This window comes from Thamnophis elegans, chromosome 1, assembly GCF_009769535.1.
Source record: "Thamnophis elegans isolate rThaEle1 chromosome 1, rThaEle1.pri, whole genome shotgun sequence".
NCBI classification, from domain to species: domain Eukaryota; kingdom Metazoa; phylum Chordata; class Lepidosauria; order Squamata; family Colubridae; genus Thamnophis; species Thamnophis elegans.
The window spans coordinates 173,552,427-173,580,267 of record NC_045541.1 but is presented as its reverse complement, the minus strand read 5'-3'; the positions used below and the strand labels follow the sequence as shown (position 1 = coordinate 173,580,267).

The following is a 27,841-nucleotide window of genomic DNA, read 5'->3' as shown; positions in this document are numbered from 1 at the left end:
TAGGGCAGAGAACCGGTTGTTAAATTATTTGAATCCCAGCCTAGGACAGAACAGAATTTGTCTTTGATGCACATGCTCTCAGTGTACACAAGGAGAATAAAATACGCCGGCCAGTGTCGACTGGCGACTACCCGGAGGAGGGCCTTCTCTGTGGCTGCTCCGACCCTCTGGAACGAACTCCCCATGGAGATTCGAACCCTCACCACCCTCCAGGCCTTCCACAAAGCCCTTAAAACCTGGCTGTTCCGACAGGCCTGGGGCTAAAGAACCGTTGCCCCTATCTCGAATGGTATGACTGTTGCGCTTTTTAAATTATGTATTGTTTTGTGTTGTTGTCAAACTGTCTGTATCCCCTTTCCCTTGTTCAAGTTGTGAGCCGCCCTGAGTCTCCCTCGGGGGAAAAGGGCGGCATACAAATGAAATAAATGAAATGAAATGAAATACATTCATCAAGAATAAAAGATACAGCACTTAGAGAAAGGCAAGGTTACTAACAAGCTATCAAATCATACTAAGAAACAAATAAAAACAACATAAATTGAAAGATACAAGGAACATGGTTATAGTCCTTAGTGGGGAGCGATAGATACTAGGAAGGAAGAGAAGAATAATAGTAATGCAGTCTTAGTAAATTATTTCACAGTGTTGTGGGAATTAGTTGTTAAGCAGAGTGATGGCTTTTGGGGGGAAGCTGTCCTTCTGCCTACCTGTTCTGGTGTGCAGAGCCCTATAGCATCATTTTGAGGGTAGAAGTTGAAACAATTTATGTCCAGGATGTGAGGGGTCTGTAGATATTTTCACAGACCTCTTTTTGACTCATGCCGTATACAGGTCCTCAATGGAATTCCAATGAGTTTTTTCATTGAAAAAAATTCAACAATGTTGGAGAATGTCTGGAAAGGCTTGCTTGGAAAGCCACAGGGCCTGACCTAGCTTTTTTTTTTTTCCCTGCTGTGGCCTCCAGGATTAACACAGGATTCCTTGCCGGCAGGAAAAGAACAAATAACTAGCTGGTATTAGAAGAATTTGGCCTGCCTGTGAGTCATTTCCCACCTGTTGCTTCAGTGGAAATGGACTGCTGGAATTTCTTGGATTATAATTGCTATCCCAAAGCTGCCAGGGAAGGACAAAGGGGAGGAGAGACTTAAAACACATAAATACTCAAAATATAACTTCTGTCAGGCTTGTTTGGGGTCTGTAATAATAATCTATAATAAGCTCTGCAATTTGTGATCCATTCCATTGAAGAGACAAGGTAGGCAACGGTGGGATTCAAAAATGTTAGCAACCGGTTCTCTGCCCAGTTGCTGAGTAGGCGTGGCCAAGATGGGCGTGGCCTGTGTGACCTCCTGCACCACGGTGGCGGCAGAGGGCGTTTTCACCCTCATCCCCAGGCTCCGGAGGCTTTCCCCAAGCCTGCGGGAGGGCAAAAACAGCCTCCCCCGGGCTCTGGAGGCCTTCTGGAGGCTGGAAACGACCCCATTTCTGCACTTCCAGAACTTCTGAAAGGCCCGGTTTTTGCCCTCCCAGACCCTCCATGCGGGCCCTGTACTCACCCGCCATGATGAACGGGCCATGTGGACACTCCTGGGAGGGGCAGGACAGAATGGGCGGAGCCAGTAAAATTAGCATCCGATTCACCCGAACCGGTCTAAACCGGCTGAATCCCACTTCCGAGGGTAGGGTAGAATCTGAATTAGATCTCTTTCTGATTTGCAAATGATTGGCAAAGACTTTATCAGACTACCCCTGATCTTTATTCTAAGAATCACAACTATTATTCAGAAATAAGTTACCTCTGGGAAGGGAATTTGCAGATTATCTGTGTCAGTGTTTGTTAAAATGTGGTCTTAAGGATCCCATACGTTCTTCTCGTTTTCTTTTTTCTTTTTATTCTACATTTTTTTATTTGACATTTTCCAAATTGCAATTACACTTTTATAGCTTTCTTTTATCAGTATTTCTTTCTTCTGATTTCATGTTTTCCATTTTCCATTCTATTATTTTATACATATTCTTCTTTGTTTCATACTTTCTCATTTTTATAATATATGTACATCTATACACAATATTTCCATCTCTATTGCTTTCTAAATATATGCCATCTCTTTTCATTGTGTTTGCTATGTGTTCCTTATGTATTGATTTTACATCTCTTTTTTCAAGCTAGTTATACCACCTGTTCTATATCTTGTAGCACTGTGTTTCCTCTCTCTCTCTCTCTTCGTTCCATCATTAGTTTGTCCATTTCTGAGCATTCTAACACCTTTTTTATGATTTCTGCATTTGATGGAATGGTTTTTCGTTTCCAACTTTGGGCATATGAAATTCTGGCAGCAGTGATTATATGAAGTATTAAATTTTGGATATCCTTACTAATATTTTTTTATTATTCCTAGAAGAAACAGCTCAGGGTTTGTGTCAATTTTTTGTTCTATTATTCCTTCTAACCATTTTTGAATTTTGGTCCAGAATTCTTGGGCTTTCGGACACTTCCTCCAGATATGATAGAAGGTCCCCTGTTGGTGGTTACATTTCCAACAGCTTGGTGATCTATTTGGGAACATTTTGGCCAATCTCACCGGGAATAAATGCCACCTGTAAAACATTTGGTAAATGTTTTCCTTATAAGCCGCCGACATTGTCAATTTATAATGTTTTCCCCATACTTTTTCCCAATGCTCCAATTCAATATTATACCCGAAGTTTTTAGCCCAAATTATCATTGTTTCCTTCACGGTTTCACATTTTCCTTTTTCAACTGATACAAGTAGTCCTCAATTTACAACGATAATGGAATCTACCCATCACGGTCATAAATTGTGATGATTGTAAATTAAGTCACTCATAGAACCGACCTGATTTTTGTGATCTGTTTCACGGCATTTGTTAAGCAAATGCTTCAGTCATAAAGTGACTTCTGTGGTCATTAAATGACCATCATGGTTATTAAGCCAACCAACAATTTGCTATAGGCTGGTTTGGCCAAAAACTGGAAGTAATGCCGGTTTTGGGCATAACCATCACAAAATTGTAGCTGTGTGATTGTGGGACACTGCAAATGGGTTTTAATGGTGTAGAACAGGAGTCTCCAACCTTGGCAACTTTAAGCCTGGTGGACTTCAACTCCCAGAATTCCCCAGCCAGCTGGCTGGGGAATCCTGGGAGTTGAAGTCCACCCAGGCTTAAAGTTGCCAAGGTTGGAGACCCCTAGTGTAGAACCCATTTAAGCAACTGATTGTAAGCTCAGGACTACCTGCGTAGGAGTCATCTATATTGTTGGGTGCAAAGACACTTCTTTAATCATTTGTTGCAACGCGTGGCACAACAAAACCGTGCTCGTCAAAATAGCGATGATAAAACCGCGTCGCTAAAGCCACGACGTCATCACCACGCGTCATCACTGCCGCAACAACAGCGCGGCAACAGAAGGGCGCTTTAAAACGGCGCCGCGGCAGAAAGCCGATTTAAATTAAGGTAAGGGTTAGGATTAGGTTTAGGGTTTGTTTTAGGGTTTGTTTTAGGGTTAGGTTTAGGGTTAGGTTTAGGGTTAGGTTTAGGGTTAGGTTTAGGGTTAGGTCTAGGGTTAGGATTAGGGTTAGGTTTAGGGTTAGGTTTAGGGTTAGGTTTAGGGTACTGAGTGCTTGGGAATGCACGGATTTGCCCTCCGCGATTATGTCATCTCGGTAGGGTCGCATTTTTCCTTAGCGCTTCGAACGGCGCGAATTAGTCTTTGCGCTTATGTCTCCGCGGATAAGGGCTTTGCGGATTTGTGGTGGAACCGTTGCAACAGTCCGTGAGCATGTCCTTGAGAGAGACACGAGGCAGTAGCAGGAGCTGCAGACTGAATAAAGGTCAGATAAGGGCAGTTTAGTCTGCAGAAGGGATGAGGATCTGGCAAGGATTTCTCAGAAGGGATCTTCCCTAATTCTTGCATCATAAAGGGGAGAGACGTTATTTGCAGATGTGCAAGATTGATGTCAGCCTTTTGAAGTCATTCCTGACAAGAAGCACCAACCAGGAGTATTAACTCGAATTTTATTGTGAGGTTACAGTAAGAGAATCTTGCTCACACTAGGAATACTATAACCAAGAACATGACAAAAAAGCAAGAAGAGGAACTGGAAGTAGCAACCAGAATGCAAATAACTAAGAAAGTGAAACACTTGGGGATCTGAGTGTCGGCAAAATGTTCCACAATTAAAGACGATAATCATAATAAATTAGTGATACAAATAAAGAAAGATTTAGAAAATTGGAAAAATATTCAGTTATCACTCATGGGACGTATAGCGACAATTAAAATGAATATTTTGCCAAGAATCCTATTCCTGTTGCAAGCCGCACCTATTAATCCGGGTAAAAAAATTCTTTCAAGAATTAAACAAAATAACCGCTAGGTTCATTTGGCAGGGACGAAAAGCGAGGATTAAACTAAAGTCAATGCAAGACAGCAAGGAGAGGGGAGGCTTAGCATTACCAAATTGGGATTTAGACGCATCAGCAGTAACAATAACATTGGTGAAGGATTCGATAGAGCTAAAGAATAAAATAATTTTGACCTTAGAAGGCCATGATCTGCAAGCAGGCTGGCATACATTCCTATGGTATGATAAAAATAAAATGCACAAATACCTTCAAAATCATTTAATCAGAAGAGCGTTATTGCAAAAAGGGCTCAAAATCAAAAAAATCCACTATGTGAAAATCCCGAATTGGCTATCACCGACAGAAAGGACGACTCACCCAAATTTTATAGATTTGAACAAATTGCTAAGATACAGAGACTTAATTGATAGACAGGGAAATTTAAAAACAATTGAAGAATTGGCAGATCAGAACATGAAAGTTGACTGGCTAACTTACCTCCAAATCAAAACTAAATACAATAAGGATACTAAATTATATGAGATAAAAACAGAACCACACAAATTGGATAAAATTATTCAAAGCTCAGATAGAAAGATGATGGGGAGAATATATAAATTCTTCCTGAAGTATAAAATGGAAAAGGAAATGGGCGCAGAACTTTGGCTATAATATTTAATTAGACAAATGGGAAAAAATTTGGGGAACAAACTTAAAAATGACACTATCAGTTGCATACAAGGAAAACCAGTACAAAATGTTTTACAGATGGCACCTGGCACCAACAAGGTTAGCTAAAATATTAACAAATACCTCCCCAAAATGTTGGAAATGCGAATCAATACATGGAACATATTACCATTTATGGTGGACCTGTGAGGAGGCTAAATTTTTTTGGAAAAGGATCAAAAATTGGCTGGAGGCAACAACAGGGGTTAAAATAGAATGGAAACCTGAAGTTTTTTTATTAGGAATAATGTCTGCGAAATACAAAAAAGAAATCCAGTATTTAATACTACATATAATTACGGCGGCAAGGATTGCCTTTGCCCAGAAATGGAAAAACAAATTAACTTCAAGCGAAGATGAAATAATAAGAAAGGTTATGGATTGTGCTGAAATGGACAAATTAACTAAAGAAATCCAGGGAAAAGAAGAATCAGAATTCTACCAGATATGGGATAAATGGAAGAAAGAAACAAAAATCAATGGAATATAACAAAACTAAAAAAAATAATAGTTATGAATAAAATAAGAGGCTTAAGAATGGTGAAATCTAAATGAAATACAATAGAAGGGGAAATAATATAAGGTGAGCGGTATCGATTGATAATTGCTATTATAAAGAATTATATAGCATGTGAAGGATGTGTGTTTGTGTTTTTATTTTTATACTTATAATATACACTGAAGATGGCATTTAATTTCGTTTTATGCGGTGCAATGACAATAAACTAAACTAATCTGAGAAGTAACAATCCTAGCAGCAGAGATTCCTAGCAGAAAAATATGGGGGAAATCTTGACATAAGGAGCTATATTTTTTACAGCCCAGACTTGGAAGATTTTATTTATTTATTTATTTTTTGAGAGAGAAGAAAGCATTTGCTTCCCAGGTGCAGAATTCTGTTGAAGGATCAATGTCTGAAGAGAGGGGGGAGTGATTTTCTAACGCTGCTTCTTTCTCTCTTTTAAAATATGCTGGTTGTTTATAATGGGCCTTTTCCTCCGGGACAAGAAAATCAGGAGAGGGAAGAATTACCTAAAGACCGATGTGGTCTTCTGCAAAACAGGCCACCCTTGTGGTGTGGCAACCTTGCGGACGAAACGTAGGGCTTGTCACTTTAGAGGCGGTGAGCCATCTGGTTTTTTTGGCTTGGCCTTCTTCCTCGCTCTGTAGTATCGGGGCAAAATGGCAGGCAGGCAGTTAATTTCAAGGGGTGGAGGAGCCCAAGGTTTCCTTTTAAGCAGAGAAGTCGAATTCTCCAAAGTTGATGTAGTGGGGAGAGGGTGAAGTGGTGGGAAAATGTGTTCGAAACAAAAATATTCAGTAGTACATCTATTGAAATATGTGGTAAGAGATCTAGGGAGGGAGAGAGGGAGGAAGGAAGGAAGGAAGGAAGGAGAAACGGGGAGGAAGGAAGGAAGGAAGGAAGAAAAGAGAAGGGAGGGAGGGAGGGAGGAAGGAAGGAGGAAGGGAAGGAGGAAGTAATTATGATTCAGAATCAGTGGAGCAAGGATGATGAGGCTTGCTTTAGCCACAATTTGTGGGCTTGTCCCTGCCCTTTTAGGAGAGTTTTAACCCTATTCACACAATTTTCTTAAATAGATTTTGCCACTATCCTGGTTCCTACCTGAGCAGAGGGTTGGAGAAGACTGCAAAGATCCCTTTCTATTCTATTCTATTCTATTCTATTCTATTCTATTCTATTCTATTCTATTCTATTCTATTCTATTCTAGCCCTAGCCCTAGCCCTAGCCCTAGCCCTAGCCCTAGCCCACTCTACTCTACTTTACTCTACTCAATCACATGAACCAAATTGGGGCACTTGGCAACCAGCATGTATTTTACAATGTCTCAGGGTCACGTGATTCCGATTTGCAATCTTCCCAGTGGTTTCCAACAAGCAAAGTCAATGGGGGAAACTGGATTAACTTAATGACCACCTGATTTAGTTAACAACTGCAGTGCTTTGCTTAACAACTGTGGCAAAAATGGTTGTGAAATTGGGCTCACTTATCAACCCCTTGGATTAGCAACTTATCACTGATGACTCAATTATCAACCACTTGATTTAGCTATGGAAATTCTGGCCCCAATTGCGGTCGTAAGTTGAGGACTGCCTGCACTGGCTTGGTGACATCTCAGCTTGGCTTCTGTCGCCAGTCGTCTGTCCAGAGATGTGACTGATGCTGTCAGACTTTGCCTTTTAAATGACATTCCTTGTTAGCTATTTTCTCTTCATTCCCCCCCCCTTTCAAAACTGACAAGAGAAATGGAACTATTGTCAAGGGACGTGACCCGTCAAAACCGCGGTCCACTAAAGCGCGCCCGATTAAAGCGCGTACCTGACGTCATCAGCAGCGCGACAAATACGATCGCGGAGAAAAAAGGGCGCTTTAAAAAGCGCTTTTAAAGCAAGCCGATTCACATAAAGGTAAGGGTTAGGGTTAGGGTTAGGGTTAGGGTTAGGGTTAGGGTTAGGGTTACCTTAAGCGTTAGGGTTAGGTTTAGGGTTAGGTTAAGGATTAGCGTTAGGTTTAGCGTTAGGTTAAGGGTTAGGTGTAGGGTTAGGTTTAGGGTTAGGTTAAGGGTTAGGCTTAGGGTTAGGTTTAGGGTTAGGTTTGGGGGGGTTAGGTTTAGATTTACGGGTTAATTTTAAGTTTACCGCTCACAGCGTGCTGTTTTGGTCGCGCTGTGATGACGTCACGTACGTGCGCTGCTGGGATGGGCCAAATTAGACCTAACTTCTTAAAATTGATACACCAGGTTTACTTACTCTCCTTTTTGGAGTTCTTCCTATTGAGCCACTTAAGACTTTTGTGCTAACTAAGGCTACCCGTAAGTTCTCAACCTCAGACCACAATGGAGCTCAAAAATGTTGGTTGCTAAGCAAGACAGTTGTTGTTTTGCCTCATTTTATGATTGTTTATTGTTTGTTTATTGGATTTATATGCCGCCCTTCTCCCAAAGGACTCAGGGCGGCGTACAACATTAAAAAAAAACACATATTACAAAAGTTAAAAAGAAAATTAGATAAGAGTATCCAAAAACAAACCCAATTAATATTAACAATAACATTTAAAAACAGGTTAAAATTAACAATAATCAATCATTTATTTTATTTTGTTCGGGCCAGGCCAGCTTGCTGGAAAAGCCAACATTTTAGGGCGCGTCGGAAGGACCGGAGGCCGGGGATTATACGAAGCTCCGGGGGCAGCTCATTCCAGAGGGAAGGCGCTCCCACAGAGAAGGCTCTCCCCCTGATCTTTCCCCCCACTCTTGTTAAGTGAATCACTGTGTCAGGGTTCCTGGTAACACCCCCAATGAAAGATGATTCTGAGGCTTGAAGTTCCTCAAAGTTCCATTTTATTAGAGATGTCATATTGGCACATCTGGGAAAACCCGAATCTGAAAGCTTCCAGGTTTTCCCCACCCAAATGAAAGCCCCAGTCCCTGCCCAGCACCCACGTGTCCATCACATGATCCAACCAGGCACCATCCAAAACTGGAGACGCCTCCCGGTCACACCATCGCAGCTGCAGGGCAAGGTGTCCTTGACTCTCTGAGAAAAGAATGTTATTTTGACTATATCTCTCCCATACTCCATACAATCCCCGCTCCCATTTCCCCACAGTAGAAAATGTGGCAGGCCTGAAGGCCCAGTGTAAAAGATGGCTTCCAGGCCTGACATCCCTACAGTCGTTAAGTGAATTATGCAGCTGTTAAGTGAATCAGGCTTCCCCCCATTGACTTTGCTTGTCAGCTGGGAAGGTTGGTGATCACGTGACTGTGGGGGCAGTTTAGCTGCCATAAACACATGCCAGTTGTCAAGCCCCTGAATTTTGATCATGGGAACATGGGAAAGTAGGGTTCACCGACAAAAGGGCGAACGACAAAACCGCGCCCGACTAAACCGCGTCGCTGATGTCATCAACAGGGCGACAACAGCGCGGAGACAGAAGCACGCTGTAAATCCTAAACCTAAACTTAACCCCTAAACCTAACCCTAACCCTAACCCTAAACCTAACCCTAAACCTAACCTTAAACCTAACCCTAAACCTAACCCTTAACCTAACCCTAAAACTAACCCTAAAACTAACCCTTAACCTAACCCTAAACTTAATCCTAACCCTTAACCTAACCCTAACCCTAATCCTAACCCTTAACCTAACCCTTAACCTAACCCTAAACCTAACCCTAACCCTAATCCTTAACCTAACCCTAAACCTAACCCTTACCTTAAGTTGAATCGACTTTCTTTCAACGCGCTATGTAAAGCGCCCTTCTTTCTCCACGCTGGCTGTTGTCGCCGCGTTGATGACGTCAGCGACGCAGTTTAGTCAGACGCGGTTTTGTTGTTAGCCCTTTTGACGGGTCACGGGAAAGTAGAAGGGTCATGAGTGTGAAAACCAGTCATAAGAGACTTTTTTCAGTTCATTGTAACTTTGAAGGTTTGAATAGTTGTAAGTCACTTTCGCTCTTCCTCCTCACTTGAACAGGTAGTCCTCAACTCATAACTGCAACAGAACCCAAAATTTCAGTTGCTAAGCGAGACAGTTGTCAAGGGAGTTTTGCCCCGTTTTATGACCTTTCTAGCCCTGGTCGTTAAGGGAATCACTGCAGTTGTTCAATTAGTAACCCGGTTGTTGAGTGAATCTGGCTTCCCCATTGACTTGGCTTGTCAGAAGGCCACGAAAGGAGATCACGTCACTCCTGGGACACCGCAACCATCGTAAATACGAGACAGTTGACAAAAATTGGGATTTTGATCATGTGACCATGGGGATGCTGCAGTGGTTACAAATATGATGAATGGGCATGAATGGTTTTTCAAAGTGTCATTTGTTGTAATGTTGGTCACTAAACTGATTGTAAGTTGAGAGCTATGAATACATTTACCTGAAAACATCGTGTCAGGGTTAAGAGGCTGAGTTATCTTTTCCCACTACTGAGGCCACGTTTTCTAGGCCTGATTACCTGGATCCTGTTTATTCTCACCAGGCAACTATTTAAGTCAGGCAGTGGTGGGTTTCAAAAATTGTTCGAACTGACTCTGTGGGTGTGGCCTCCTTTGTGGGAGTGGCTTGCCGCCCATGTGACCGGATATGAAGATGCCGACGACACTTGTCAGAACCACCTTAAATTACCTCACCCACAGCGTTGGTATGCATAAGAATATGATGTAAACTTGTTTTTTAAAAGGCATCTTTGGTTTGCGTTAAAACAACTTCAACACACGCAATGTTCTGATTGCACCACAAACGCAGTAGTCATCCTTACCTTTCACAGAGGCACTGAGTTTTATAAATATGAGCATGATGGTGTAGAATAATCATATCCAAGGACCAAAAATTTTTGGAACCTCTTCTGTAGGTGTGGCCTGCTTTCTGGGTCCACTGGTGGAACCTCTTCTAACCGGTTCGGTAGATTTGACGAACCGGTTCTACCGAATAGGTGCGAACTGGTAGGAACCCACCTTTGAAGTCAGGGGTCTCCAACCATGGCAACTTTAAGACTTGTAGACTTCAACTCCCATAGTTCCTCAGCCAGCTGGCTGGGGAATTCTGGGAGTTGAAGTCCACCAGGCTTGAAGTTGCCAAGGTTGGAGACTCTGTTCTACACCATTAAAACCCATTTGCAGTGTCCCACAATCACACAGCTACAATTTTGTGATGGTTTTTGCCCAAAACCCGGCATTACTTCCAGTTTTTGGCCAAACCAGCCTATAGCAAATTGTTGGTTGGCTTAATAACCATGATGGTCATTTAATGACCATAGAAGTCACTTTATGACTGCAGCATTTGCTTAACAAATGCTGTGAAACAGATCACAAAAATCAGGTCGGTTCTATGAGTGACTTAATTTACAATCATCACAATTTATGACCGTGATGGGTCGATTCCATTATTGTTATAAATTGAGGACTACCTGTATCAGTTGAAAAAGGAAAATGTGAAACCATGAAAGAAACAATGATAATTTGGGCTAAAAACTTCGGGTATAATATTGAATTGGAGCATTGGGAAAAAGTATGGGGAAAAAATTACAAATTGACAATGTTGACATCCTATAAGGAAAACATTTACAAAATGTTTTATAGGTTGTTTTAGCTGGCTGAGGAACTCTGGGAGTTGAAGTCCACAAGTCTTAAAGTTGCCACGGTTGGAGAGCCCTGGTTTAAGTGACTCTTTTCAATTTCATGGGAGAAGGAAGGAATCAGTTTAATCAGTGCTAATTTCATTTTGTAATTTAATAGATCCAAGACGAGAAGCCAGCCTCCTTCTCCGTCTTCGACCTGGTCTCCAGTTTCTGCAATGACATCGTCAGCTCTGCTCAGAGTTTTATTTCCTCCACGTGGACCTTCTATCTGCAGGCAGATGATGGGAAAGTAGTCGTGTTTCAGGTGAGTAGTGGGAAAAGTAGGGGTGGGGGAGATTCTATTTCTATTTATTGAATTTATAGGCCACCCAATCCCGGAGGACTCCGGGCGGTTTACAGAAATAAGAAATATTAAAAAGATTAAAACAAACAAGACACAGCAAATTAAAAAGAAACACAACATACACCCAGTCTAAGCGGGGCTGGACCTCAATCAAGAGGTCAACAGCCCCAGGCCTGCCGGAAAAGGTTTTGATAGCTTTTCGGAAGGCCATGAGAGTGGGTAGGGTCCGGATCTCTGGGGGTAGCTCGTTCCATAGGGCCGGAGCGGTAACAGGAAATTCAGGAAAGGAATAGTAGAAATGAGAAACCTAAATCAGAAAAGAATTAAGGGGAGGGGGCTCTTTTTAATTGATTAGAATTCTGTTCTGCGTTTGCATTACTCGGTGTATTTCGTTAACTGATTTAACCCATGTTATTTAGCACAGAATATTGAACTATAATTAATGGAATGATCTTGATCTCTGCAGCACGTTAAGCCAAGAAAACAAAAATAACAATTCAAGATTAATATCAATCAAGTTGAATTTGTTGTACAGGTGCAGGCATTGACACATTATTGAAAATAACCTGTTCAGATCTCTGGCAGGAGTGATTTCCCTCTAATTAAAATTTTATTTCACAGCGCTTACAACTCATCTAATAGGACCACATTTAGGTAAAAATGCAAGCTCCATGATTATGTGGAGCCTTCCTTCCTTCCTTCCTTCCTTCCTTCCTTCCTTCCTTCCTTCCTTCCCTCCCTCCCTCCCTCCCTCCCTCCCTCCCCCCCTCCCTCCCTCCTCATCCAGTTTCTTCCACAACAACATCCCCATAACATTGGCTGGGCTGAAGGTTAGTGACATCAAGTCACCCAGAGAGTTTCCATGGCTGTGGGTGGACTAAACCACTCTTATCACCCTGGCTTTCTATAGAATTGCGAGGACTTATGGAATAAATTTACTTCTTTCTCTTTGGGCATTTCCCCCCCCCACACCCCAACTTTCCAGTCTAGCTTAGAGCCCTGGGATTTCTTAGTGGTCTCTTATCCAGTACAAACCAGGTCCAACCCAGTGTCATCCTTTAGATCATCCAACATTGGTTAGGTGCTGCTACCTGCTGTGACCAAATTAGATTAAAATCAAAATAATTAATTAAAAGTCATCTTTGAGCTGGACATTTCCATTAAAAATGGGACATAAAAATGGAAATGGGGGATAACTGGGGTGGATATTATTCATCACACTGAGTTATCCCACTGTTGTGGCCCGCCAGCAGCCAGTGGATCTGGCAGCAGATTCGGACACTGAGGAGGTGGGGGAGGAACCTGGGCCAGTCCTGGAGTCTGGGAAAGGTTCTGATGAGGGCTCTATGTCGGAGGCAGAGAGGGGGCCACGGCCGTATGCCAGTTATCAGCTGCCTTCAGAGTCAGACATCAGTGAGGCAGACGAACAGCTGGAGCCTGTTCCCAGTGTGCACATGCGCAGAGTTGCCAGATGAAGGGAACAGCTAAAGAACAAGGGTCGACTTGAGAGTAAGAAGAGTGGAGTTTGCAGGAGACAATTAGTTTGCTTCATTGGTTTGTGACTCTCCAAGACTCCTTGCCAGGTTTTGCAGAGATTGGCCTGTAAGCTCTCCAAGCCAGATAAGGTCCGTGACTGTAAATCCTCCCTTGAAAGACTTTGCTGGATGTGAATGAGCAGAATTCACAGTAAATTAATAAAAGGGTTTTTTTGTCGGGACAAGGAGTTTGCTTCATGCTCTTGGGAAGCCTAGTTCAGAACACCCACGTGGAATTGTCTCGTGCCAAGTTGTCCCATGCCGAGTTAGCCACAACGAGATGATTGCGGCGAGTTGTAATGTTTGAACTGAGGTCCACTCTTTGTAACTCATAGACCTTCCTTTTATGGCCAAAAGAATGAAGGCAGGAAAAACTGCAGTCACCTTTTCTCCCGTGAGATGAAGCTGAGGCAGAATGAGTACCTTTAGAATTGCAGATGGTGAAAGTACTTGTAGTCCTCAAGTTAGGACCATAATGGAGCCTTGCCATCAGAACCATAACTTGTGATGCGCATAAAATGAAGGGGTCAGTCGTGTGACTGACTCAATTTTATGATCTTTTTGTGATAATCATTAAGCAAACGAATGATTCGCTATGGAGGAGGTTTTCCTGAAAACTGAAAGTAAATGCCAGTTTCTGGCAAAAACCATCGCAAAACGTGATCATGTGACCGTGGGACGCTGCAAAGAGCCATAAATGCAGTCAGGTTCCTGAAGTGCCGTCCTATGATTGTGGGGTGGCAGGTTTCGACTGTCGAAACTTCAAATCCAGGTCATACATACCCCAGGTTCAGTGGTGGGTTTCAAAAATTGTTCGAACCTACTCTGTGGGTGTGGCCTCCTTTGTGGGAATGGCTTGCTGTCCATGTGACCGGATGGGAGTGGCTTGCCACCCATGTGACCGGATATGAAGATGCCGACGACACTTGTCAGAACCATCTTAAATTACCTCACACACAGCCCTGGCATGCATAAGAATATGATGTAAACTTGTTTTTTAAAAGGCATCTTTGGTTTGCGTTAAAACAACTTCAACACACGCAATGTTCTGATTGCACCACAAACGCAGTAGTCATCCTTACCTTTCACAGAGGCACTGAGTTTTAGAAATATGAGCATGATAGTGTAGAATAATCATATCCAAGGACCAAAAGTTTTTGGAACCTCTTCTGTAGGTGTGGCCTGCTTTCCGGGTCCACTGGTGGAACCTCTTCTAACCGGTTCGGTAGATTTGACGAGCTGGTTCTACCGAATAGGTGCGAACTGGTAGGAACCCACCTCTGCCCAGGTTGGGTCCATCGGAATGTGGTTGCTAAGCCACTGGTTGTAAGTCAAGGACTACGTCTACCCATTTTCTTCAGTGAAACCTCATCGCAAAGTGGACCCTAACCTTGCCCGCCTTTTGAGGGCGACCTGCGGGATGCCAAACTTAGTCTAGCTCAGTGACGGCGAACCTTTTCGGCATTGAGCGTTTGCTGAAAAGGTGGCATGGAAATGTCATGCATGCATGCTCCTCGGGCTGGTTTTCAACACTGCCCCAGACGTGAAGTGATCACGCTCCAGAAAAGCTGAACTTCCAGGTTCTGGAGCGCGGGTGCACCCAATAATCAGCTGGCTTGCGGGCATGCTCCCACCAGTTTTCAGTACGTGAAGGTGTGCGAAGGACAGTTGATCGTTGCATGCGTGTGCCCGCCAGAAACCCAGAAGACAAACAGGCGAGGCCGCGCGTGCCAGGCGACATGGCTTCATGCGCCATTTGGGGTGCAACGTGCCAGAGGTCCACCATCGTGGGCCTAGCCCATCCTTTGAGCCAAATGTAGCTGTCCACTTCACTTCAGGTTTAAGCAGGGGTGGGTTTCAAAAAGCTTTACTACCGGTTCGGTGGGCATGGCTAGATGGGTGGGGCATGTGACTGAGTGGGTGTGGCCAACTTGACATCACTCATGCACACTCAGTCACGTGACCCCCTCGCCAAGCCAGGCCCACCGAAACGGCTTACAAACTACCCAGTAAGAAAAAAAAATTATTGTCCTCTCTGGCCCCCCAGGAACATTCGGCAGGCTTCAGCAGAGCTGGGGGAGGCAAAAATGCCCCCGTTTTTTTGTGAAAAATTGGTAGAAAATGGGCCATTTTTTGCAAAAACTGAGGCCTTTTTGCCTTCCCCCAGCCCTGCTGAAGCCTGCAGAGTGCTTCTGGGGGCGGGGAAGGAAAAAACATTATCATTTTTGGGGAAAAACAGTCCATCTCTGCAACCTCTCTGGGACTGGCATGCGCACACCATTAAAAAAGGGGGGAAATTACATTTTTTCAATGAAGATTGTTCTGCGCATGTGCAGAACAGAAAATAAAGATGGCGGCGCCCAGGATAGAACCAGTGCGGTCACATGTCCGGCCGAGTTACTACCTATTCGGCAGAACTGACCCAAACCGGTAGGAACTCCCTCTGGGTTTAAGCTTCCAGAAGACACAGTCCTTAAAGCTGCAGGGACATGTGGTCTGGAACATGATTTATGCAATATTCTTGCCTGGGACGCCCTCATCAGAAGGTCAGTTCTCCTTAAACAAGATGCAGCAGATACGAAAGACCTTCCTTTCTACCTTTCTTTGACAGTCACAACCCGAAGTTGAGTATCCCGTTCCTGAGGCCCAGGGACCCAAATCAGAGGTTTCGGAGAAGACCTGGACAGTCTCGGCTCCCAACACCTTGAAGCCACACACAGGTAACGTGAAGATTCAGGATAGATATGAGCTGGCTGAAGGCAGATTTTAATTGTGGCATGTGTGTTAGGTAAGCTCCCCGTTGGGAGAGCAAGTGCGTTCAGAGAAGCGTTGTGAGAGTTGTGTTGGAGAACACACAAACCAGCATACAGAGACACTGCAGTTTAAATAGGCTTTTACTTTCGTGGAAATAGAGGTATCAGAGTCCATCAAACTATCCAAGTCATACACGGATGAGACAGTCAGTCATCAACGTCTTTCATTTAAGGGATAATCCAAATAACATAGTCCAGTATCATACAATCAGTTCAGAACTCAAAGTTTGCGAGCAGTTGCAAAACTTACAATAGCTCACGCCACTTTCTAACAGCCAGCTTCCAAAACACTCAGATCAGATCAGCCCAGCATCTAACGAAACAGAGAGCTAACAGTCATTCTGGCTCCCTCTTATGGCTGATTGAGGAAAAAAACAACCAATTACAGTTCAAATCTCACCGGCTCAAGGTTGACTCAGCCTTCCTTCCTTCCAAGGTTGATAAAATGAGGACCCATATTATTAGGGGGGGGGGCAATATGCTGATCCTTTTAACTGCTTAGAGAGGGCTGTAAAGTACTATGAAGCGGTGTATAAGTCTAAGTGTGATTGCTATTGCTAATTAAATAAACTTGCTGGCGCTCGTCCTGAGCTTTTTGTAACCCGTTCCTCTTATTTCCTTTTTATTTTTCTCTTTTCTCATTTATTTTATTTTCAGGCCTTCAGGAGAAATTGGAGAAACCTCCCATCGAAGAGCCCAAGAGTCCAGCTCCAGCCCCAGCTCAGCCCGTGGGGGAATCTCAGATGCCTCTGGAGCACGATTTCCTAGGCTGCATGTCCAAGTAATGCTGCTCTGGGTTTTTTTTTTATCTTGTGGTTTAGAAATTAGGAAGAGAAGGAAACTGAGAAAGTTGGGGAATGAAATTATATTTGGATTGGATCAGATGCAAGATAAATTGTGGTGAAGCTGATCTTGGTGGCAGGATAATCCAAACATCTGCATTAGGCTTGAGGAAAATGCTGCTTTCCCTTCCTTTTTTCCCTTTGGGTTCCCCCCCACCCTCTACATTAAATTCATACAAGTAGTCTTTGACTTAAAACATTCGTTTAGCGGCCATTTTTTAATTATGTGACCATAGCGATGCAGCTATAGTCTGTTGTGGCCCACTAGCGAAGCTGCCACCAGAGTTGGACAGTGAGGAGGTTGTGGGGGAACATGGGCCAGTCCTGGAGTCTGGGGAAGGCTCTGATGAGGGCTCTGTGTCGGAGGAAGAGAGAGCGCCAGAGCCGTATGCCAATTATCAGCTGCCTTCAAAGTCAGACATCAGTGAGGCAGACAAACAGCTGGAGCCTGTTCCCAGTGTGCGCATGCGCAGAGTTGCCAGATGAAGGGAACAGCTAAAGAACAAGGATCGACTTGGGAGTAAGGCCAGACAATGAATGGCCCTTCCCAGAGGAAATAAAAGAGGAGTGAAAGGGGAGTGGAGTTTGCAGGAGAAAATTAGTTCCCTTAATTGGTTCGTGACTCTCCGAGACTCCTTGCCAAATTTAGCAGATATCGGCCTGGCAGCTCTCCAAGACAGATAAGGTCTGTGACTGTAAATCCTCCCTTGAAAGACTTTGCTGGATGTGAATGAGCAGAATTCACAGTCAATTAAGTCAAGTTTTTTGCTGGGACAAGGAGTTTGTTTCATGCTCTTGGGAAGCCTCGGTCAGAACAAGGTCGTAAGTGAGAAAAGTGGTCATAAGTCACTTTTTTTTCAGTGCCATTGTAACTTTGAATGGTCACTGAATGAATAGTTGTAAGTCAAGGACTACCTGTCCCATAACTTTAAAATAAAAGCAATATTGTCCGGCAGGACTTTGGTTTTCTAGCTTCGTCTATATCAGGGGGTCTGCAAAGTTGTCCCCTTTAAGACGGGTGGACTTCAACTCCCAGAATTCCCCAGCCAGAGTGGCTGGGGAATTCTGGGAGTTGAAGTCCACCCGTCTTAAAGGGGACAACTTTGCAGAACCCTGTTCTATACTGAAGGACTGACACCAGTAATTTCTTCCTTTTGTGTTTTTTTTTCTTTCTTTTTCTGTTTAATTTTTTCCCCATTTATTCATTCATTTTATTTTCATTGTTTCTTTATGGGTTGTAATTTAGTTAATCTTTTGTAGTCCTGTTGAGAAATATTTTCTTTAAAAAAATTAAAAACTCAAGTGGATAGCCCTGATGATGGGATAGAAGCTCCATCTGTATTTTTTTAATATGCATCAGTGCAGATTAAAAAAACAGGCCGAGCTTCAATTCCACTGTTGCCATCCCCATCTTCACTTTTCCGATCATCCCTGGTCAGATCCCCAATTCAACAATACGAGCTCTGTGAAATGTTAGACAATAAAGAATGAAACATTGGCAGAAGTACAAGTTAGAAATCAACCGCTAATCAGCACTCAGAAATAGGGCAAAAATGATCACCCATGTATAGATCTATTGAAATTTTATTGGCCTTTATAACTTCACAAATAAATCAAGGCAGTGAATATCCCTAATACACCTTCCTCCTAATTTCCCCATAACAACAACCCTGTGAGGAGGGTTGGACTGAGAGAGTGCTTGGCCCATTGGTGGGTTACGGATCCCAGCGTCCTCCACATGAATGTGCGCATATATGTGCAGCGTGCGCATATGCCTTACTGTCCAGCAGCGCCTCCGCGAGCCTTCGCAATGCTCATGCTGCTCAGTGGAGCATCACGAAGGCGCTGTACGTGCTGTGCGCATGCGCAGAAGCGCCAAAGAGTTTAAAGATAGGTAAGGAGCGTGGGCAGGAACTCCAGAGCACCATACACCCTTCGGGGAAAAGGGCGGCATACAAATATAATAAATTCAATTCAATTCAATTCAATTCAATACAGAAACGGTACCAGGTGATCTGGGCAGGCTCCGGTACGCTCACCACTGATTTGGCACAAAGTCAACCCAGCCAACTTTTGTGCATAAGGCAGGGCTAGAATTCACCGTTTCCTGGTGATAGAATAGAATAGAATAGAATAGAATAGAATAGAATAGAATAACAGAATTGGAAGGGACCTTGGAGGTCTTCTAGTCCAACCCCCTGCTTAGGCAGGAAACCCTACACCATTTCAGACAAATGGATATCCAACATCTTCTTAAATACGTCCAGTGTTGGGGCATTCACAACTTCTAGAAGCAAGTTGTTCCGCTGGTTAATCGTTCTAACTGTCAGGAAATTTCTCCTCAGTTCTAAGTTGCTTCTCTCCTTGATTAGTTTCCACCCATTGCTTCTTATCCTACCTTCAGGTGCTTTGGAGAAACCTTGACTCTCTAGCCCAAAGTCACCCGGCCACCTTTTGTGCATAAGGCGGGACTAGAACTCACCGACTCCTGGTGATTGGCCCAAAGTCACCTAGCCAACTTTTGTGCATAAGGCGGGACTAGAATTCACCGACTCCTGGTGATTGGCCCAAAGTCACCCAGCCAACATTTGTGCATAAGGCGGGACTAGAACTCACCGACTCCTGGTGATTGGCCCAAAGTCACCCGGCCAACTTTTGTGCATAAGGCGGGACTAAAACTCACCGACTCCTGGTGATTGGCCCAAAGTCACCCGGCCAACTTTTGTGCATAAGGCGGGACTAGAACTCACCGACTCCTGGTGATTGGCCCAAAGTCACCCGGCCAACTTTTGTGCATAAGGCGGGACTAGAACTCACCGACTCCTGGTGATTGGTCCAAAGTCACCCAGCCAACTTTTGTGCATAAGGCGGGACTAAAACTCACCGACTCCTGGGTTCTAGGCCAATATCTTAATTGCTAGCAAACGTGTCTCTACGCATGTATATGTGGATACTTTGAAGCTCCCTCTCCATCCCTCCAAGGTAACCTTGTGGCCTCTCTTTGGCGGGTGGGGTGGCTGCTTGTGGGTGTTACAGGCGTTCGGGGCTGCCCCGCTGGATTCTGGCTGCTTGTCTTTTCCTTTCCATCATGGTGATGCTCTGGCTGAGTTGCGCCAGTTTGGTGACTGCGCCGGATCAACACGTCAAGACTCAGGTAGGGAGAAATTAATAGGGGTGGGTCCTTTTTGTAGCTCTGTTCGTCACTGGCTAAGTCTTTTTTCAGGACTTTGGATTGCGTGAACTCTAACGTGGGGTTCTGGAGACCAAGAAGACAAGTAGGAAGATTGCTTTGGCCCCTGACGTTTTCCAAAAATCATTTATCCTTCTTTAAATTTGCAAAGAGTCATTCTTGTTTTCTTTGGCAACAGGTTAATCTGGGTATTAGCAATAGCAATAGCACTTATATACAGTTTTATAGTGCTTTACAGCCCTCTCTAAGCATAGGTTTACAGAGTCAGCATATATTGCTCCCAATAATTTTGGCTCCTCATTTTATTGATCTCGGAAGGATGGAAGGCTGAGTCAACCTTGAGCCTGGTGCGATTCAAACTGCCAAATTGCAATCAGCCTGCAGTCAGTAGAAGTAGCCTGCAGGACTGCACGCTAACCACTGCGCCACCGTGGCTCGTTAAAGTGTTTGATGCATTCAGAAGGAATTAGTTACTTTTTATTATCAATTTTGTGCCTGGATGGGGAAAGAGAATAGATTCAGAATCAGAATATATATGTAGTGTGTTTGTGTGTGTTTGTGTGTGTGTATGGACATATATGTACACACACACATAGATATGCTGGTCTTGTTGTATTCGGGTCTTTTATCGTGTGAGATTGTTACAAGATTGTTAATCTTACATGGGAAAAGACCTAAATACCAGCATACCTACACCCGTGAAAATCTATGAAAACACACACACACACACACACACACACACACACATACATATATGAATTAGTTACCTTTTATTATCAACTTTAATAGTACCGTATTTTTCGGAGTATAAGACACATCATTTTCCCCCTAAAAGAGTGTGGAAATGTTGGTGCGTCTTATACACCGAATACAGCCATTTTTGACCTCCTGAAGCCCCGCCCCCGCATCCCATTTTTGTGAAAAACGGCCTATTTTTCTTACCTCTTCGAAATCTTGGTGCGTCTTATGCACTACAGTCCGAAAAATACGGTAAGCAATGTATTCTGATATAATAGTTTTCCTCTCAAATATACGCATAGTCCTTCGGTTATGACCATTCATTCAGCAACTGTTCAAAATTACAAGAGCACTAAATGAATGGTACTTATGATTAGTCCTCATCATTCTCTCTGTTGCAGCATCCTCATGGTGATGTGATTGTGATCCAGGCATCTGGCTTGTGATTATGGTGTTGCAGCAAGCCATAGTCACATGGTTCTAATTTCAGACCTTCCTTGACCCTTTCCCACAAGCAAAGTCATTGGGGAAGCCAGCAGGAAGTTGAAAGCTGCTGTCAAGTGAAATCCTTGCTTAGCAACCTGTACAGTCCTCATTCAACCACTGCAATGAGGACTGCTGGAATTGCTGTCGCTAAGTGACACGCTCATCGCGTAACCTTGTGGTTTAGCACCCAATTGCTGTTATAAGCTGAGGACTATCTTTCAAAAGGCTCAGTGATTCTGTCTACCTACCCAAGCCCAATTTTATCACCCCAACAAACCTGCACAGTTGGCCTGAGGCCAAGGAGAAGTCGGAAGTGAGAACAATGGCCCTGTGAATAGATGAGTGTAGATTCTGATGGAATCCTTTAATCCCTAACTTCCTATTCTCAAAAGGATAAGCACTGCTCTCATCCAAGATGTTTTTGGACATTTGCCAGGCTGATGTACACTGGAAGACTCCTAGCCAGAGATTGAAGGCACAATTCAATACCTCTGATAAGATACTTCTATTACAGATAAAGAAAAGCCCTTTACTGAAGAAATGAACTACTGGTCACGCTAAGACTCAGGACATCTCTTATTCTCTCTCCCGCTCCCTCCCACCTGCCCTCCCTCCCTCTCTCTGTGTCTGTCTGTCTGTCTCTCTCTCTCTCTCTCTCTGTCCCTCTCCCTGTCTGTCTCTCCCGCCTTCCCTCTCCCTCCCTCCCACCCTCCCTCTCTCTGTGTCTGTCTGTCTGTCTCTCTCTCTCTCCTGTCTCTTCTCCCGCCGTCCCTCTCTGTCTGACTCTCTCTCTCTTTGTCCCTCTTCCTGCGTCCTCTCCCATCCTCCCTCCCTCTGTTTCTGTCTATCTCTCTCTCTGTGTCCCTCTCCCTGTCTGTCTCTCCCGCCTTCCCTCTCCCCCCCTCCCTCTCTCTGTGTCTGTCTGTCTGTCTGTCTCTCCTGTCTCTTCTCCCGCCGTTCCTCTCTGTCTGACTCTCTCTCTCTTTGTCCCTCTTCCTGCGTCCTCTCCCATCCTCCCTCCCTGTTTTTGTCTCTCTCTCTCTCTCTCTCTCTGTCCCTCTCCCTGTCTGTCTCCCCCGCCTTCCCTCTCCCTCCCACCCTCCCTCTCTCTGTGTCTGTCTGTCTGTCTCTCCTGTCTCTTCTCCCGCCGTCCCTCTCTGTCTGACTCTCTCTCTCTTTGTCCCTCTTCCTGCCTCCTCTCCCATCCTCCCTCCCTCTGTTTTTGTCTATCTCTCTCTCTCTCTCTCTGTCCCTCTCCCTGTCTGTCTCTCCCGCCTTCCCTCTCCCCCCCACCCTCCCTCTCTTTGTGTCTGTCTGTCTGTCTCTCCCTGTCTCCTCTCCCACCCGCCCTCTCTGTCTGTCTGTCTGTCTGTCTCTCTTTCTCCCTCTCCCTGTCTGTCTCTCCCATCCTCCCTCTCCCTCCCACCCTCCCTCTGTGTCTGCCTGTCTGTCTCCCTGTCTCCTCTCCCGCCCTCCCACCCTCCCTCTGTGTGTGTCTCTGTCTCTGTCTCTCTGTCTCTGTTTCTCTTTGTCTCTCTGTCTCTCTCTCTATCTCTCTCTACATACACACACACACACACACACACACACATCTGTCTTTGTCTCTGTGTCTCTCTCTCACTTTCTCACACATACAAACACACACACTTAATTTTTAGATTGAAATCCTATACAGGTAGCTCTCAATTTGCAACCATTCAATCCTTCGAAGTTACAACAGCACTGAAAAAGTGGCTTTGATGACCGTTGCAGCATCCCCAGGAAAGAAACGAAAGGTTTATGATATTGATGTAGATGCTTATCAAGCACATCTAAATTATATTAAAGTAATCAAAATATCTTTACGATCCTCGAGGCATGTCACAAATTTTGAGCACCCCCCTAATGTTTGGAAATTGAACGTTGACAAATTTAACACCCCTCAAATCACCATGGTCCCGCGATCGAAATTGCGGTGCTTGGCAATTGGCACGTATTTATGGCTGTTGCACTGTCCCGGGGTCACGTGATAAATGATTTATAACCTTCCCAGCTGTCTTCCGACAAGCAAAATCAAGGGGGATGCCAGATCCACAAAACACCCACATTACTCACTTAACAAGTTGTTTAACAACTGGGGGGGGGGGAAAGATTGTAAAATGGGTCACAACTGACTTAACTGTCTTGCTTACCAGCAGAAGTTTGGGGTTTCATTGAGGTCATAAGTTGAGGACTACCTGTATCTAAACATATCTCAGTAGTTTCCCTGGAAATCTTTAGAATTTGCTTCTTCCGTACCAGTATGGATCTATCAGTAACATTATACAGGTAGTCCTCAACTTATAAAGTTCATTTCCTGACTGTTCAAAGTTACATCACAGAAAAAAAGTGACTTATGATCATGTTTCACACTTATGACCGTCGCAGCATCCCCATGGTCACTAAATTCAAACAGTTGGCAACTGACTCATATTTATGACGGTGGCAGTGTCCCGGGGTCACGTGATCCCCTTTTGCGACCTTCCGACAAGCAAAGTCAATGGGGAAGCCAGATCCACTTAACAACCATGTTACTGACTTAACAGCTGCCGTGATTCACTTAACAACTGTGGCAAGAAAGGTCATAAAATGGAGCAAAATTCACTTAATAAATTTCTCGCTTAGCAACATACATTTTGGGCTCAACAGTGGTCATAAGTCGAGGACTACCTGTGCTCTTGGTAAAATTATGTCCCAGGAGTTTCTTTTTTTTCCTGCATATGCCAATGAGTCAGTTGACATGGCTAGTTTCTCCAATGGAAAAGTAGTTGCCCCCCTTGTGTTGCTACTGCAGTGGAAAAGATTACCTTCTGATTTGGTCAGCTCTTTATTTATTATTATTTATTAAATAAATGTATATGGCCACCCTGTTCTGATCGAGGCTTCCCAAAAGCATGAAGCAAACTCCTTATCCCAGCAAAAAACCCTTTTATTAATTTGCTGTGAATTCCCCTCTCATTCACATCCAGCAAAGTCTTTGAAAGGAGGATTTACAATCACAGACCTTATCTGGCTTGGAGAGCTGCCAGGCCGATATCTGCAAAACTTGGCAAGGGGTCCTCAACTTAACGACCACAAATGGGACCAGGATTTCTATTCTTGAGCCAGACGATGGTTAACTGAGTTGCACCCAATATTACCTTTTTACCATGGCTGTGAAGCAAATCACTGCCATTCTTCAATGAATCCTGCGGTGAGTCTGGCTTCCTGTCTTGGCTTTGCTGTGAGGAGATGATCACATCAGCTGTTGTAAATATAGGCTGGTTGCCGAGCCCCTGAATTTCAATCGGGTGACTGTGGGGATGCTGCAAAGGTCATAAATGCAAGGACCAGTCGTATAAGTTATTTTTTTCAGTGCCGTAACTTCAGACAGTCGCTAAGTGAATGGTTGTAACTCGAGGACGGCCTGCGTGGAGTGGGAAGGCATTGCAAGAGAGTCATCTAGTCCTGCCATCTGCAACGTGCTGGAAAACCAATTAAATCAGGGGTATCCAACTAGGGACGTGGTGGCTCGGGGCCTAAGACACTGAGTTTGTTGATCAGAAAGTCCGGCAGTTCAGTGGTTTAGAATCCCTAGAGCCACGTAACGGAGTGAGCTCCCGTTACTTGTCCCAACTTCTGCCAACCTAGCAGTTCGAAAGCAGGTTAAAAATGCAAGTAGAAAAATAGGGAACCACCTTTGGTGGGAAGATAACAGCGTTTCGTGCACCTTCGGCATTTAGTGAGGACCCAGACTGTGGGGGGCAATATGCTGACTCTGTAAAACCACTTAGAGAGGGCTGAAAGCCCTAGGAAGCGGTATATAAGTCTAACTGCTATTGCTGTTGCTATAGTCATGCTGGTCACATGACCACGGAGATGTCTTCGGACAGTGCTGGCTCTTCGGCTTTGAAACGGAGAGGACCACCGCCCGCTAGAGCGGGAAATGACTAGCATGCATATGCAAGGGAATCTTTACCTTTATCCAATTTTGGCAACTTTAAGACCTGTGGACTTCAACTCCCAGAATTCCCTAGCCAGGCAGCTGGGGAATTCTGGGAATTGAAGTCCACAGGTCTTAAAAGTTGCCAAAGTTGGACACACCTGAATTAGACCACCTGAATTAAAACCACACCAGGTAGTTAATACTAATTAAGCCAGGGGGCTGCCCAGCCTCTTCTAAAACCATCCAAGAAGGAGAATGACAGTGACAGCATTTTTTGTAACAATCTCTCTGTCCTTCCTTCTAGCCCCTGAGCATCAATGGAGACAAAGAATACCTAGATGGCCCTGTGCCCTATTCCTTGCGCCCCGTCATTGCTATGGCCATCTGCCCCACGGAGGAGAACAAGGAAGCAGGTGTACTGCCGGTCAAGGTGGATTTAGACAAGACTGTGCTCTAAGAGCCCACCCCCACCCCCCACCCCTCTTAATGCCCCATCCGCCCCTCCCCTCCTTCTGCGTTCCTCTCAACAACCACAACAACCTTTCCATGATGCTTCCCGGTCCCTCCCATAGCGCATTCTGTCAACGCTTTTTCATCCAGGAAGGTCTTGCGAAGCCCAGCACTTTTCTGCAAAGGGCTCTGCTGGAAAACACACAAGTTCATGATATTTTTTTTCCCCCAGCAGCAACCCTTTGGCTGTTGAGAAAGAGGGGGCTAGTCTGTGAGACCCGGCTCTCAAAGGCTGCCATCGCGGCTTTCGAAATGAACAAACCCAGCATTAAGATCCTGAGGTAGGGCCGGAAGGATTTGGGGAAATGGGCTTCACATGGGACACAGGGGCTAAGACGCTGAGCTTGTCGATCAGAAAAGGTCGGCAGTTTGGCGGTTCGAATCCCACACGCCGCCTAACGGAGTGAGCTCCCGTGACTTCTCCCAGCTTCTGCCAACCTAGCAGTTCGAAAGCACGTAAAAATGCAAGTAGAAAAATAGGGACCATTTTGGTGGGAAGGTAACAACGTTCCGTGCGTCTTCGGCGTTTAGTCATGCCGGCCACATGACCACGGAGACGTCTTTGGACAGCGTTGGCTCTTTGGCTTTGAAACGGAGATGAGGACCGCCCCCTAGAGTCGGGAACGACTAGCACATATGTGCGAGGGGAATCTTCACCTTTACTGAACAAGGCTGGGCGATTCCTTCTGCCTCAACGCCATTGAGGAGCTGCTGCTTATCCTGTTTTTTCTTTTGTCTAAAAGAATTGGGGGGGGTGATTAATGGGGTGATGCCTGCTTTTTATTTGAGCCTTGGTGGGAAAACTACACGCAGAAAAAGTCAAGGGTTGCCGATCATGGTTAAGTTTGCTGTTCTTCTGTCCCCTGATTTGCCTGACAGACTAGGATAGGGTTCCTTGGATGGACCATGATTTCCTGAGAAGCCATAACTGCTTAGTTTTGACACGCCACACGGAACCATGGTCTGCATATTTGAGAGGTGGCGTTGAGTTTAATATTTACATAATAAAGTTATGTGGCCGCCGATTTCACTTGAATATGACTCTTGAGCAGCCTGCCACCAAAACGTAATATCATAGCTGTTTTTTAAAAAAAAAAAACTTTTAAGCATTCAAATGAAAGTAGGATTGCAAGAGAGAATATTTATCTAAACCAGTGTTCCCCAACCTTGGGAACTTGAAGATGTCCGGACTTCAACTCCCAGAATTCCCCAGCTGGGAATTCTGGGAATTGAAGTCCAGACATCTTCAAGTTCCCAAGGTTGGGGAACACTGATCTAACCAAAATACCGTCCTGTGGGCTTCCCGAAAGACTAGCAGGTATAGGACTATTATCACCTTGGTGAGGATGCTGCTTCAGAGGTCAGGGGCCACAGCAGAAGAGGCATGCAGTGTGCTAAGCCACAGAAAAACAAACCAACTTAGATTGCAGTGTGATTCAGCCTATACTTCCTTCTTTCTTTTCCACTCCCCACACCAGTGGCGGGTTCCTACCGGTTCGGCCAAACCAGTAGTGGTTTGGCGGCCTTGGTTACTGGAACCAGCAGCAACCCAGGCCTGCCACACCCTCAAACTGGTTCCCCGGGTGGTGTGGGCAGTGGCGCCATCTTGTTTTCAGTTCTGTGCATGCACAGAACAATTTGAATTGCATTTATGGGGAAATGCGTATGCGCACAGTGTGTGTGTGGTGTGCGCACGAGCGAAAGGAGCGCGCGCGCACCGAACCGGCAGTAATGCCGGCAGCAACCCAGCCCTGCCCTACACCAAAAGATATTTTGACAAACGAGATACAAAGGGAAGACAGATTCCTCTGGCTCAATCAATTTCTCAACCTCGGCAACTTTAAGCCGCGTGGACTTCAACTCCCAGAATTCCCCAGCCTCTTTCTGAAGTCCTCTTTTGGGGACTTGGGCCGCCAGCAAAAACTGAAGAGAATGGGACCATGTGGGATATAGGAGGACAAGACAGACAGTTGAGTTTGAAAATGGGTTGGACCCGGATGGGAACTATAGGAGCTGTGGGAAACTCCTCCCCACTCCACATTTCACCTATCAGAGACACAGTTAGGCATCGGCTCAGGATTCTAAGATCTGATCACATGACCCAGAACGGAGCTGCCACCTCCTTCATTTTAAGCCTCCTTGGTCACATGACCCAGGACGGAGCTGGTAGGCCCGCCATTCTACGCTCCCTCCCTCCTCGTCATGTGACCTAGAATGGAGCTGTCCTTCATTTTAAGCCGCCTTCCTCTT

The 27,841-nt window shown here is 44.8% G+C and overlaps 1 protein-coding gene across 1 annotated transcript in view; it reads left to right on the top strand.

Annotated features, from left to right (window-relative positions):
- TMEM59L (transmembrane protein 59 like) overlaps positions 1 to 25,969 on the top strand; it is a 43,443-nt gene extending 17,474 nt beyond the window's left edge. The window contains exons 4-8 of the mRNA XM_032232908.1: positions 11,349 to 11,495; positions 15,681 to 15,789; positions 16,540 to 16,663; positions 19,761 to 19,878; positions 25,386 to 25,969. Of these exons, the coding sequence (XP_032088799.1) occupies positions 11,349 to 11,495; positions 15,681 to 15,789; positions 16,540 to 16,663; positions 19,761 to 19,878; positions 25,386 to 25,538 (651 nt within the window). The 3' untranslated portion in view covers positions 25,539 to 25,969. The remainder of the gene's footprint in view (positions 1 to 11,348; positions 11,496 to 15,680; positions 15,790 to 16,539; positions 16,664 to 19,760; positions 19,879 to 25,385) is intronic.
- The last annotated feature ends 1,872 nt before the right edge of the window (positions 25,970 to 27,841 follow it).